General features: G+C 38.7%; 1 protein-coding gene across 10 annotated transcripts in view; it reads left to right on the forward strand.

Annotated features, from left to right (window-relative positions):
* The window catches only part of INPP4B (inositol polyphosphate-4-phosphatase type II B), a 687,800-nt gene that overhangs the window by 556,745 nt on the left and 117,225 nt on the right, over positions 1 to 13,830 (forward strand). For all 10 annotated transcript variants that reach the window (XM_074378084.1, XM_074378080.1, XM_074378065.1 and 7 more), the window contains one exon: positions 6,143 to 6,302. In XM_074378084.1, coding sequence (XP_074234185.1) covers positions 6,143 to 6,302 — 160 coding nt within the window. The remainder of the gene's footprint in view (positions 1 to 6,142; positions 6,303 to 13,830) is intronic.

Below are 13,830 nucleotides of genomic sequence, written 5' to 3' on the forward strand. Positions count from 1 at the left end.
GGAGACTGACCTGGATGAAGTTTCCTTTTGAAGACTAACAAGAAATACGGAGAATTATCTAGGTTGAACCAACTACAGAGATGCCTCTAGGCTGAGAGAAGAACGAATGCCTGCTGCAGTGCTAAGACTGCTTTTGGTCAGAGGAGTGATGCATGACTGTGAAGGCTAAGAGGAAGGCATGGCTCTCATGTGCAGACCTCATTGTGTGAGAGCTAACAGATAGGTCTGGGCAAGATCCACCAGGGGACTGTGGAGAAGCCACTGCTGGAGAAACAGTGGCTGACCACCTGAATCCACTTGTGTGACTAGGGACTGAATTTCAGGGTGAGGCCAGCCGTGTGGTTACTGGAAAATGAAGCTCTGGGATTTTTACATGGGTAGGTAGGTAAAGTTAAGCAGGAGGATCAATAGGAAGTCAAGGTTGGGGAATTTCACTTAATTCTGATGGATGCCGCATGTCTGGCTGTTTTTAGTGGACATGATGTGTGTGTGTTTATATGTGAATGTGCACGTGTGTGTGTGTTATGTAGCTTGGGCCATACACGTGCCAGTTTGTACCATAAAGTATCTTAAGTGCAACTCCTTTCACCTAACAGTCTGGGTAAAGTTAGGGTTCAGAGAGAAGAGCTATCAAGCTATGGAAAGAACAAAGGTTTGCTGTGTGGAGGAACTAGGCCAGTATAATGCAGCTTGTTCTCAGTCAGCCCAAGGATAAACTGAAGCTTCTTTTTAGAGATGAGATTGGCCTTGTTAATTTACTGGCTGATTCTAATCAAAGGGCTTGGAAATTGGTAGTGACAAGTGGGAAATTGTGCATGGAGAGAAAGATACAACAGGGCCCCCATTTCAGTTCTGGTTTTGTCTTCACATTCTTTCTGATCAAAAGGTGTCCCTAGAAAAGTTGAGCAGCTTACATTACCTAACTCTTTTTTTCTCTAAGTTAACTGCTGATCTAAAGCAGTCAGTATTTCTCTTGATGCCTCCAAGCTCATAAATGTGTGGCATGCTGAGTAAGCAACGTGTTCCCTGCCCTCGTGGCTCACTCTGCCAGGTGTCATGTCCCCCTGGCTACTCAGCTCCATCCATCAGATATGTGCACCTATTGCCACTGGGTTTGACCTGCATGTTAACGTAGGTCCTAACCCAGAAATAAATAAGAGCCATGATCAACACCCGACTCAGAATGGAATAATTATTGCCGCTAGTTCCCCACTGACTTTTGCCCTCATTGCTGAGCAACACTTGAGAGCCACTTCACTTTCAATACGCTGGGTTGTCTGAAGACTCTGTGAAGGTCAAGTGCACCATAAGGTTCCATTTAATAAAGGTTAGTCTTTAATCCACCAATTTTCCATCACTTCCTTCACTAGCCAGATAATGGCTGCTATTTCTAGGTGGGAGGATTCTATTTTTCTGATAGGTTGCTGTTGTGTTGTTTTATTTTGTTGTCATTTTGTTTTGTTGCTGAAAGTCTCATGGAGCTGAGGGGCTAAACAGAATCTGGAGGCTGATCGTACTTGCATGGCCTGAAAAGGGGCAGGTTTGGGGGGCTGGAAGCACCAGGTACTGTAGCTACATTCTTGCGCATCCATGCCCGTTGTCATCTCCTCCCTAAGCAGCATTTCCTCTTCATATTCTGTCTGAAACAGATTGTGGGGTTTTAGTAAGGAAGAAAGTGGAGTGGGCCCCACCATACCACCATACCAGCAATCAAACAAAATGAATCTTCCTTGTGAATAAAAATCATCGGAATTAAGAATAGATTTTTGTTGATTATTTTCCTCTGTGTGTACATTTTCACAGAGATATTATGGAAAGTGGCTTGCTTTAGAGAGAAATCAGATATTCAACGTATATCTTCAAGAATCTTGGCCTACCCAATTTTAGCCTCCTAGCACCAACATAATTATCTTGGCTAGGAATTAATAATAATTCATAATTACCTTCTAGCAATTGAATGATCACCTTTCTTCCCTGAAACTCACCCCCTGTTTTATATCCCAGTCATAGGAATGGATATGGGGCCTTGATGCTGACACTGTCCTCTGTTAATATTGGCCACTTATGTCCTTTGACCCAAGCTGATTGACCCTTTAGCCGAGTGATTGCTCCATCCTGATTCTATGACACTGTTGATTTCAGACTTGAGGGCACACAGGACCAGCCTGTCCTTTTCATAGAGTCATCTCTTAGTCCAGGACCTGACACTGGGCTCATTCCTAAGTCTCAGATAGCTAACACCTAACCTTGCTCCTGTGAGGTAACACACACCTACCCCTTGCCCTCCTGGGCTGCCTCTCCCCACCTTCTTCTGTCTAGCTTGTCCCCAAAGTTCTGGTAGTCTCATGAAGAGGAATCCCTACTGTGTGTACCAGAACTTGTGAGAAATCATAGGGGAAGAATCAAGCCTTTGGAATCAAATGGAAATTTCTAGTCTAGTTATACCATTTTAATGTTGAATATCAGTCAATATCTCTTAGCTGAATTCTCCTCATCTTTAAAGATGGAGTTAATACTATGGACCCAATGGGTTGGTTTTTGAAGGTTAAATTAGCTAATGTTCACATACTAGGTGAACATGAACAGAAACCCTCAGTCTGTCTCTGGGTTGGAGACCTCTCTCTCCCCCTCCCTCCTTTGCCCACCCCTCTCTGCCTTTCTTCCAGTCCCCACGCTGTGCGGTGAGGATACAGCCCTCAAATAACTCATAGTCTAGTATTAGAGTCAGAAATGTTAATCAGTAACGTTAATCTACTTTGTCGATGCCGTGAAAGAGAAGGAAGGAGTGTCAGTGTTGTTTCATCACCAGTGAGGCAGGGTCTCCTCCCCAGAAGCTCAAGACCAGATTGAGTCTGCTGGGGGTCTGCTGCTGAGTGTGCCTTTGATAAAGAATTCAATTATGCATGTATTACTATTGCATAAGAAACTCACCCCCAACAACGTGCTCCCAGTTTGTGTGTCCTCCAAGCGTTTTAATGACTTAAATGTTTTTCGACTGTTTACCACATAATCCGTCACTATATGGTTGTTGATCTTGGTCATTGAACACACTCAGCTTTGCTCCTCAAGCCAAGTAAGATCTCTCTACTGATGGCAAAGGTTACTTTTTATCCCAGTGGAATCCTGCTACCCGAAGTATCTGTGAAGGAAGAAGAACAATGTATAGGTGTAGAACATAAAACCATCCTTTTATATACCCTTCTGTTCAAACTCTTCAAAGATGTGATTAAGAGCAGTTGATCCATCCCTTACATGCCTTTACATAAGAAAGACAGCCTGCAATTCTACGTATCTTTTGTCAAAATATAAAATTTCCTCTTAATATGGGCAACAGGAAGAGGGTTGAAAATGTAGTTCATGTACAAAGTTAATCTGGAAAATTAAGAGCAATTCTCTTCCCCTTTTCCCCTCAATAGCAGAGTTTATTCCCCATATTAGCTGGAAAGTTGCTTTATTTTTCAGTTTAGCAGCCTGAGAGGTGCAGTTGGTGATGGCGATTAAGACATATTCACAATGGGGGCCGTTCCATTTGATATTATGGTCTGGAATATAAGCTTCTCAGCAAATTCCAATTTGAATGATGTCAGGACCTCAGTTTGCTTATTTTTCTTCAGCCTTTCCTCCTCCGAGAGGTGAGCTTTTTAGGTCTCACGGTTCATGGCTCAGAGGTGTCTCCAGCTCACCTTCTCAGACAACAGGCAGATGATTTAATCTATGGATATGATTGCTGTTAACTAAAAGCAGAAGGAAAGTGCTTGCAATCCCTTGGGGGAGGGAAGAGATCTGCTTTTAGGGGAAAAATTGTTAGGGTTATTTGTGATTAATTTACACCCAAGATTACAAGGTGATGGAAAGCAAATTTAATTCATTTAGGAAAGCCAGAAAGGAAAGGATGTGATTTTGCCAAATTGTAATAATTTTACTAAGCACTTTTATAGAAACCATGTTATTTCACTCCCACTGAAGCATGGTGAGGTAGGTAGGGCAAAGAATTATCATTCTAAACTGTAGATGAACCAGCTGTGGGTTACTAGAAATGAAGTGTTTTTCCCAAGGTATCATAGGTCGTGTGTCACATAGGCAGACCTCAAACTTAACCTTTTGTAACTTTGAATGCGCTATTTTTCTACTAAACCCGCTTTCCCGCTCAGCTATTATGCATGTCTGCACGGTCCCAGATTTGTGTTAATGTGGTTGAATTATTCAGGCAACTTAGTCTTTACAAGACAACCATCAAATAATCTAAATTCAAATACAGTTCTTTCTTCCTACCCAAAATTAGTTTATATGTTTATAAACTAACAAAATTAACTTAGATAAAAAAAACATTTGGGTAAAAAAATATATAAACCACTAAGAAAGTAGTATAATTGCATATTGTCTTTGCACTATGTGCTATTCCAGGAGCCTGAAATAGCTCTATTACAGAGAAAGCACGTACTGCGAGATTTCTTTATGGCAAGATGCAGGAAAAGCACTGAAAATCCATTTGGATCATATGCAGTGGCATATTAGAGATGGTTCTCCAGAAAAGTAGAGCCAATAGGATATTATTTATTATAAATATGTGTACACACACATATATATATGAAGAGATTTATTATAAAGAATTAAGTCACACAATTTTGGAGACTGAGAAGTGGCATGATCTGCCGTCTGCAAGCTGGAGACCCAGGAAAGCTGAAGGTGTTGTTCAGTGTGAATCTGAGGTCCTGAGAACCAGGAGAGCCAATGGTGTAGATTCCAGTCCGGCTCTAAAAGCCTGAGAATCAGGAGCACTGAGGGCAGGGGAAGGTTGATGTCTTACCTCAAGCAATCAAGCAGAAAGGGTCAAATTTCTCCTTCCTCTACCTTTTTGTTCTATGCAGGCTCTCAATGGATTAGATGATGTTCACCCTCATTTGTGGGGTGGGGGACAAAGTGCTTTATTGAATCCACCAATTCAAATGATAGTTTTATCTAGAAATGCTCTCATAGACACACCCATAAAAAATAACATTTGGCCAAACATCTGGTCACCCTGTGATCCCATCAAGTTGAGCCGTAAAATAAGCATCACAGATGAAGAGTCAATGCCTCCATCCAAGCGACGGGGGAAGAGAAACAAGAAGGGAAGGCAGGCGTGACAGGCCACCATGATGATACCTGAGTTAAAATGTTTATTTAAAAAGATAGGAACTTTATGAATCAAATAATTCGGTGTTACATATTGCCCTTAGCAAAAATGGATGCTAATCAGAACGAGGAATATTAGTGACAGAGAGGAACCTTAGGCTTAAATCAACCAAAGTGGTTTCTTAATGTAGACGAAGCACATAATATTGAGTAGACATTCTCAGGCTTAGTGTGGTCAGAAGCACCTGAAGAGCCTATCAGAACTTCAGTGTGGAGTTCCCAATGGTTCTGATTAACTTGGTGCCACCCAGGGATCTGCATTTTAATTCTCTGGGTCATTCTGTTAGGCGTGGTCTGAAGTCCACGTTGAAAGAACTTCTAATACCTGGAGCAGTCAAATTCATAGAGTCAGAAAGTTGAATGATGGTTGCTAGGCACTGAGAGAAGGAAGAATGGGTCTTTCAAGGGTATAAAGTTTCAGTCTGGGAAGATGAACAATCTTGGAGGTGGATGGTAGTGACGGCTGCACAACAGTGTCAACGTACTTAATGCCACTGGACCGTACGCTTAAAAGTGGTGAAAATGGTCAGCTTTACGTTATGTATGTATTATCACAATAAAAAGAAAAAGAAGTTTGAATGCAAATGGTGGCCATTCTTTAAAAGTATTGGTGTATCATTGCTTTCTTATTAAGTATTGATGAGGAAAATAGATGTCCCCAGTGCAAAATGTCACAATTTGTACTCAATTATGGATTAGTGCTGTGTGGTGGTTCATCGGTGGTTTCTGACAGAGGAAAAATAATGGACTAAATAAAAAGATTTGTAACACTTAACCTATGCTTTACTAAGAGGAAATAGGCTTCTTGTGTGTCCATAATTTGGCCAAGTTAATGGGGGCGTAAGAGTTACTCAGGCTGCATTCTTAGGTTTGCTCCTCTACCTGCTTCTTTCAAATGGGTTTATCTGATTTTGCCTTTTCTTGTTTTTATCATACAACCGTGTAGTGATACTCATGCTCTTTTCAGGACAGGGTGTGGGCCAACGTGGGGAAGAGCCTGAACTGCATCATTGCCATGGTGGATAAACTGATCGAAAGAGATGCCGGCAGTGAAGGTAGCAGCGGCGGCAGCCAAGATGGAGAAAAGGACCCTTCTTTAGTGGACTCCATCATAACTCATCCAAAGGGTAAGGAATCATTTTTGTTTTCCAATCACTGACTGAGTAAACAAAATAAGAAAGCCAAGAAAAAATGAGGTAGAAAAAGAGGAGTCACTAGTGCCTTTGATGAAAGTGCTGATAGCATACTTTCCACTGCTGGCTGGGGTGATGGAAGGCTATTTATCAAATGCATCTTGGTTGTGTTTTCAGAACTGCTTGCAATGCTCTTTTTTTTTTTTTTTTTTTTGCTACATTAAAAACCTTCTTGAAAGGAGAACAGTGTTTTCTTTTAAAGAGTCTGACATAGTTTAATCTACTTTTTACACATTCCTCCAAAATTGTATTAGGAAGAAAAACAAGCATCTGCTCTTAAAACCCTTAGAAACTTTGAGGGATATTGTGTTGCAGTATCTCAAAATGGTTCCTAAAAGAAGGCAATATGATAAAATGCTTTTTGCCTCATTCTGAGGAATAATGTTGTGAATTATTTAAAAAATGTATAGGAAGTTTTAGTATCATATAAGAAGAACATGTGTGCATTATTCCAAAGGTATATTTTCATATTTTCACAAAGTCTAGACCTTCATAGACACATGTATGGACACACACACACACATGCGTGTACATGTGGGTGTCTATGTCATTATAGGTAGACACATATGTAGACACTTTCAAATATATGACTTATTACAAGGTTCACTAGCAAATACGATCATCATAATTTTCATCACAGTTGTGTCCCTATAAATGGCTTTTTTTCTTTTCTTTCTTTCTTTTTTTTTTTTTTTTTTTTGGTTAATTTGATTAATTTTGACAACAAGAACTAAGACAGATTTCTGTATTTCTTTCTGGTAGTAAGACCTACCATGAGAGTTATCTCAGCCCTCTTTATGGGTATCTCAGGGGTTTGGAAAGAAAAAGAGTGTTGCTCTAACCTCGTCTTCTAAAATCAGCGTTTCCTTTTCCTTTAAGAAAGTAAGTCATAAGAAAATACGGCTGCTTATAAAATTAAATTTGTTTTCTCAATTTGTTTTCCTGATTTTTCATTACGCACGTTTTCATCAGGAGTTTAATTATGTGAAACATCAATCTTTCATCACTTGATTAACAGTAGAACCACTTCTAAATCACATTTGTAAACGATGGCTTTCTGAAGTTTTCTTACTGGAGAGGGTCTTCATCCTCTATGGTACATTCACATAGGTGGAAATTTACACTAATGTTCTTTATGTTCTACTTGATCTAACTGCCTATGGGGATTGTCTTTTCTAATAATATCAGATTTATTAATGAAGCTAGTCCAGTTCCATAACTACATAAATCAAAATGAAAGCCTATCATAACTTATGTCATAAAGAAATAGTACACTTCAGTTTTCTTTAATTGAATATTTATTGACTATCAGCTAAGAGCCAGACACTATGCTGTGGTCTAGAAAATGAGGTAAAGAAGCAGAATCCGTATTAGTGACTTGTTCTGTCCATTAATGGGTTTTCAGGCATAATACTTTTTAACAGAAATAAAATGAAAGGATTAAGAGATTCTGAACCCTGCCACATTTTTTTCTGTTTTGATGTTCCTGGAAACTATTCATTGATGAGAACAAAGTTCCAGAATATTTGAAATTATGCATTTTTTTTCATATTTTGCATTTTTTCAGAAGACTGTATCTGTGCAATCAAAGTTTCAATTTAGAAAGTAAAAATATTTAGAAGATAAATCATCTGTAAGATTAGATGAATCACTTTTATTTGAATGTAGAACATTGTTTGGATATAGTCTAAAACCAGATGGAAGTTGCTGCCAACGTAGGCTTCACAACTAGATTGGTTTCGTGGATGGTTAGGGTCAAATTACAACACAGTGCCCTCCAGTTGATTTTATTATTTCTGTTTTATTATCCATATTTATTTTATTCATTCTTTTTTGTGTTATAAACATTTTTAGGAGATAGGATACTATTTAAATGTATAAAATAAAATATATACTGTGGTCTGGAAATTATTTAATATAGTATTGTCAAAGAATTTTAAAGTTAAAACTTCTGCTAACATTTTATGTGTTAGTTGTATATAGAATGCATATTTCAGCAAGAGTATTGGTGCATAAAAGAGGATGCTTCACAGACATAAATAGATGTCTTACAAGTGAATCTGTGCTCAAGTATATTAAAATATATTATGGATGTTACTGCATAGAGTGGAATTGATTAGCTCAATCAATTATTTAATAAAACTTTAATCTTCCTCTTAAGTTAGGGAAGAAGCACTTTCTGTCTCTACCCTGAATTTTGTCACATAAAACAATGCAGCAGAGAGATGAACAGTGGCTTTTAGGACTAATGTGATGCAAAAAAATCAAACGTCATGTGTTTACCTATACTTGCCCTCAAAATGTTTCAGATCAAAATATTTGAGATATGCATTCATTAGTGATGTGTGCCTCAATTTACCTGTATTTTAAAATTTTGTTAGGAAAAAAGCATTTTAGAAATTTGAGAAGAAAAATAAATAGGATCACACACGATTTTCGTTTTCTCTCAATCGTTTTGAACATGTCCGATGTTTACACACAAACACACACACGCATGCGCACACACACTGTAACCAAACTGGACTACACACTATAAATACAGATGTACCTCTTGATACCCTGTGATGTCGTTACATTATGGATATTTCCTGATAAACTTCCTCTGGAAATGAGATTATAATGACTGTAAACTAATTCTTCACTATTTTAGATATTTACCCATTATAATAATGCTGCAATTAACATGTAAGCATGTTTGAATATTTAAATCTTTAAGTACATCTCAGAAATGTTCCCCTAAGTTAAATTGCTGCAAGTGGAATTATTTTATAAGGAAGAGTTACTCCTTCTCTCCCAGATATTTACTTACACAATTACTTGTTTACATCAGTGCAGGCTTGTGAATGCTTATTTTATTCTTTTGGTTTATAAATCAATACTATTATTTATTTTAGGCTCAGAGTATTCTAGAGTTAGTTCGGTTGTGTGCAAGTTAGGTGGGGAGCACTTTCAGTGGCCTTTTGCTAGCGTCCCCTGCACAGGCAATTAACTCTTCCACTTACTTACTTTTTCACTCACTCCCTTACTCTCTGGTACCATGAGGGACTTACTCTAGACTCATCTGTATTTCCCCTGCCGCATCTCTCAGTTCAGCTATTTGCAAAGGAACCCTGGTTTCTTATCTTGGAAAATAGCATTTAGAAACCAACATTTGGGTAGGTAGGAACATTTGGATGTTTCTTTAGAGTAGTGGGTACTCTCACCAGCAATACCTACACGCACTTTTTTAACTTCCCAGCCTTAAATATTTTCACTGATTTCATGCCATCTTGGATGAAGAAAATATCATATTGTCATTTCTGATTACTTGTGGCTTGATATTCTATAACAACACTATATTTCAAAAAACTATGTTTGATAATAAAATTCATGTCTTCAGTAGCACCAAATGTATCTCCAGCCCACAGCTCCGGTGGAAAAGTCATTACATTCTTCTCTTTTTACAGTTAATTAATAAATTGATTCAGTGAGTGATTTGAGTCATCTAGTTTATTGCTGTGTATGATGTGTTAAATATTAATAGGCGTTTGTGGCCACATCGTTTATTAGTGAATAGTTTCCTCGCGTTTGATTAGTTGTTTCCTCGCGTTTGATTAGTTTTTTCCTTTTAATTAAGTTCTGCAAATATTTTTAATCAATTTAACCAGTTTTAACTAATAAAATAATTATAATCAATATCTGATCGATTAATCAATTGAATCAAATTTTGTTCATGTACTTTTGACTATTGTGTTTTACACTGAGATACATTTTGAAATCTCATAGTTAACCATATGACAGTTTTTCTTTCTTCGTATTTTGTTTACTTTTTAGCCATAATTTGTGTTTCTTAGTTGGTTAAACAGATGGTCTTGTGAATTGTTGCTACGTTTATTCATTTTTTTATGTTCCTCTATAACCTGCAGATATTTCTCTCTTCAAGTTGCAGATTTTTCTTTCTACAGTGTATCAATTTAATAATGTTTTAAACCTGTAGTTTTGAAGATTTTTTTGTCTGTTTTACAGCCAGGATTTTATAATATACCTTCCTCACGTCATAAATTCCTTTCTGGGATTACTACAAATAGTGCTGAGAGAAGTATAACTTTCTTTACTGCTCTGAACACAAATAATAGGATAACTGTTCCAAACTTCTATGACCTGTGTACATTTGTATACTTTTTTAATGAAAAGAATTATCCTTTACTTTGTACACTTAGGCATACTTATAAGCATCTACTGGACGAGTAGTACCACATGCCTTCAATTTCATAATAAATTGAGGACTTGGGGATAAAACCAGTGAATTTAGAATCTTAGATTTTTGATGTGCCCTTAAGGATTATGTAATTAAACCTCCTAAATTATGTTAAGTTTGCCTGCAATATCTCTGCCAATTTTCACCTAGCCTATGATACTCACCTCCACTAGTAGGAAACCCATTTTTATTTTCTAGTGTGATGTACTCCAGATGTCGATCTAAATATCTTTTCTTTCATTTTACCCACTAGACCAGATCTAATCCTTTGCAACAAACAGAACAAATTCAGTTTCCTTTTTTCACACGATTTCCTAATGTATCTGAAAGCAGCCGTCATGTCCCTTTTGAATTGCCACTTTGAGGGTCATTTTCCAATAATACAGCATCCAGTGCAGAGTAACACAGGAGGACCATCTCTCCACTTTTAGGTACTATTTTATTAATGATGTCTAAGGTTATATTAGCTCTTTTGACAGCCGCATTTTACTAATAACTCTATTGAAATCCGTAAACCTTGCTAAATTTGCCCTATCCTTCAGGCTTCTCAAGATTCAAGTAATGTTTAAGCACCACTATATGCTAGACATTGTGAAATATGAGGGGCATAAGGAGATTAAGACATGGTCTATCTCAGTTCTACCAAAGGGATTGATGTCTATACCCATGACTGCACCATAATACACTTTTGAGTACACTCTGATAAATACCTGTTTCTTTCATCCATCAAACTGACCGCCCTGCTGAGGTTTATTTTATTCAATTCTTATCAGCATTTCCTGTCCACTCACAGGAATAATAGATAAAAATGATGGAGAAGCAGAGAGAAATGTAGGTCCTTGAGGCACATTACTAAAAAGAACTGTGTGCATTGAAATACACTTGTTAATCACTACCCTTTGGGGATGCGTGTTCAACTGGCTGTATGTGGACCCATTTACGTTATTGCATCTCCTGTATTTCTCTCTTTCAAAAGGGTGTCATGAAATGCCCTGTGAAAGGCCAGATACCATATTTCATTGGTTATTTTTTTCTAATCTACCCAGCCGTAAACCCTGTCAAAAAGGATGAAGTTCCTGTGACATAATTTTCCCTAATGAGCCCAGTCTGGCTTCAGGTCAGCTTGGCTTCCTCATACATGCAGATCGCAAAATTAGTTCCCTGGCCATTGGTTAGAGTTTCATGTTCCTTGATACTCACGTTCTTTCCCAATTCCTAGCTTTCTTTTAACTTGCAGGCACATTCCTTTGGGGATCTGAGAATTTCCTTTTTCCCCCCTACATCTTTTATTTTATCTCTGGCTGCCTCCAGTTGACACAATTGTCTAGTAACTACCAAGAATTTATCAGTAATTTATCACCCATTACCCATGATTTGCTATGCCCAAGATTAGTCATCTGAAAAATTTACTTTATTCTCCAAATAGAGGCAAATCCAAGGTTTTAGCAAATCACATTTTTTAGCAAATCTTTTCCCCATCTTTTATGTTTGGTTAGCCAGAGTAGCTATCTATCGAATACACGTGAAATAATTAATGACTAGATCAGTTAATTAATTGACACAATTAAATATACATAAGAATTCATGGCATTAAGCCTTATGGAAGAGACGCACTAAATATATGGAAAACAAAGAGGAAGAGACTTTCATTCAGTTGTTAGATATTTTTTGAGCATCTACCCTGTCCCAGGCACTATATCTAGAAACATATCCAGTCATTGCCCTATTCTTGCAGCCTGGTGGGTGAGCAAGTTGTCCTTAAAAGGAGATACACAGAGATTTTTTTCCCAAAGAATAGCCTCTACAAGACAGAGATGGTAGAATAGGAAGTATATATCTGGGACTCATCAGCAGGTAGATAGATTAAATGGGATAAAATGAAAAGAGAAAGATGAGGAGAAGATGAGCGGAGTGTCTAATGCAGAGCCCTGGGGCATGGAGATGGCCTTCAGCTGAGGAGTAGGAAGCACCAAAGAATGAAAATGAAATGCAACTTGGATACCAAACAAGGGTATCAAAAGAGAGGAAATAGTCACATTAATAGTTAACACTGACTGCACTCACTCTGAGTGGCAAGCACTTTGCTAAGCTTTGTCTCCGCCTCCCTTCCTCCTCACAGTGAGCTTGTAAGGGAGCTTCTGTTTCTCTCCCCATGTTCTAGGTGAGGAAGTTAAGCACTGCTTCTCAGACCCCAGAGCTGCTGGGCATCTGAGCAAGGATTCAAATCCAGGCAGAATGATTCTGATTCAATCTGTCAAAAAGAACTGGGTCTTCAGAATAACTTTTGGAAAAGGAATGCTTTTATTTTGAGAGCAGTTTTGCACATGGATTTACTTGCCTTTATGTTTGCTCTTAATATCTTAATGAACTGCTTTTCAGATAGTCATAGCTAATGCTTCACTTGTTTGTTACAAAGTTTTCCCCTTATCTTATAAGGCCCTAAGTTCCCAGACCCCCACCTGCCTCTTCAGGGTGCCTTGCCATCTCCCACCTCCCCCTGATTAATCCTTCCTGAACCAGCCGCACTGGATTCTTTTGAGAGCTCCCCCTCATACTTACCGATGCAGGGCTTTCAAAGGTCTGCGCATCTCTACCTTCCTTCCACAGGCTCAGACTTCACATCCCCTGAGGCACCTTCTCTGATCCTTCACAGCAGGGCTGACTTTATGAGCGTGGGACCCGTGCAGGTGCACAGAGTTCCTCACTCTGCAGGGCCCTGTGCTCTGGGTTTAATGCTCTACAGTCACCACCTGCCTTTTGTTGTAGATAAAGTCCAACAGGGCAAAGAAGGCTGGGCCTGGAACTTGGAGACTTGGTTCACCTGCAGTTCTGCCTCCCAAGTTCTACAGTGCCTGCCCAGCATCCCCATCCTTGTGCTGGCCCAAGACCACCTCCCCTTCCCCCTCTCATGTACCAGGGGGCCTGGGCGTGGGTGCTGGAGAGCCGGGCTCAGGCTGGTTGCCTCTGAAGCTCTCTGCATGCACACGTCCCATGGACTATGACATGAAAGAGTAAATAGAAATCACCATGATAGGTTAAGAGAGATTAACTCTGTGGAAGAAAGACAAAGCTTGTCTGTGGCTTTTTGAACAGAATTCTTACATTTTTATTTTTCACTGGATTCTACAAATTAGGTAATGATGCTCTGCAAGGGTTGCAAGTACAGAAGCCCACAGACATCATGCCGGGAAACATGACTGAGTCAGGTGAAATTGCATGGACACT

This window comes from Camelus bactrianus, chromosome 2 (genome assembly GCF_048773025.1).
Source record: "Camelus bactrianus isolate YW-2024 breed Bactrian camel chromosome 2, ASM4877302v1, whole genome shotgun sequence".
In the NCBI taxonomy this organism is placed as follows: domain Eukaryota; kingdom Metazoa; phylum Chordata; class Mammalia; order Artiodactyla; family Camelidae; genus Camelus; species Camelus bactrianus.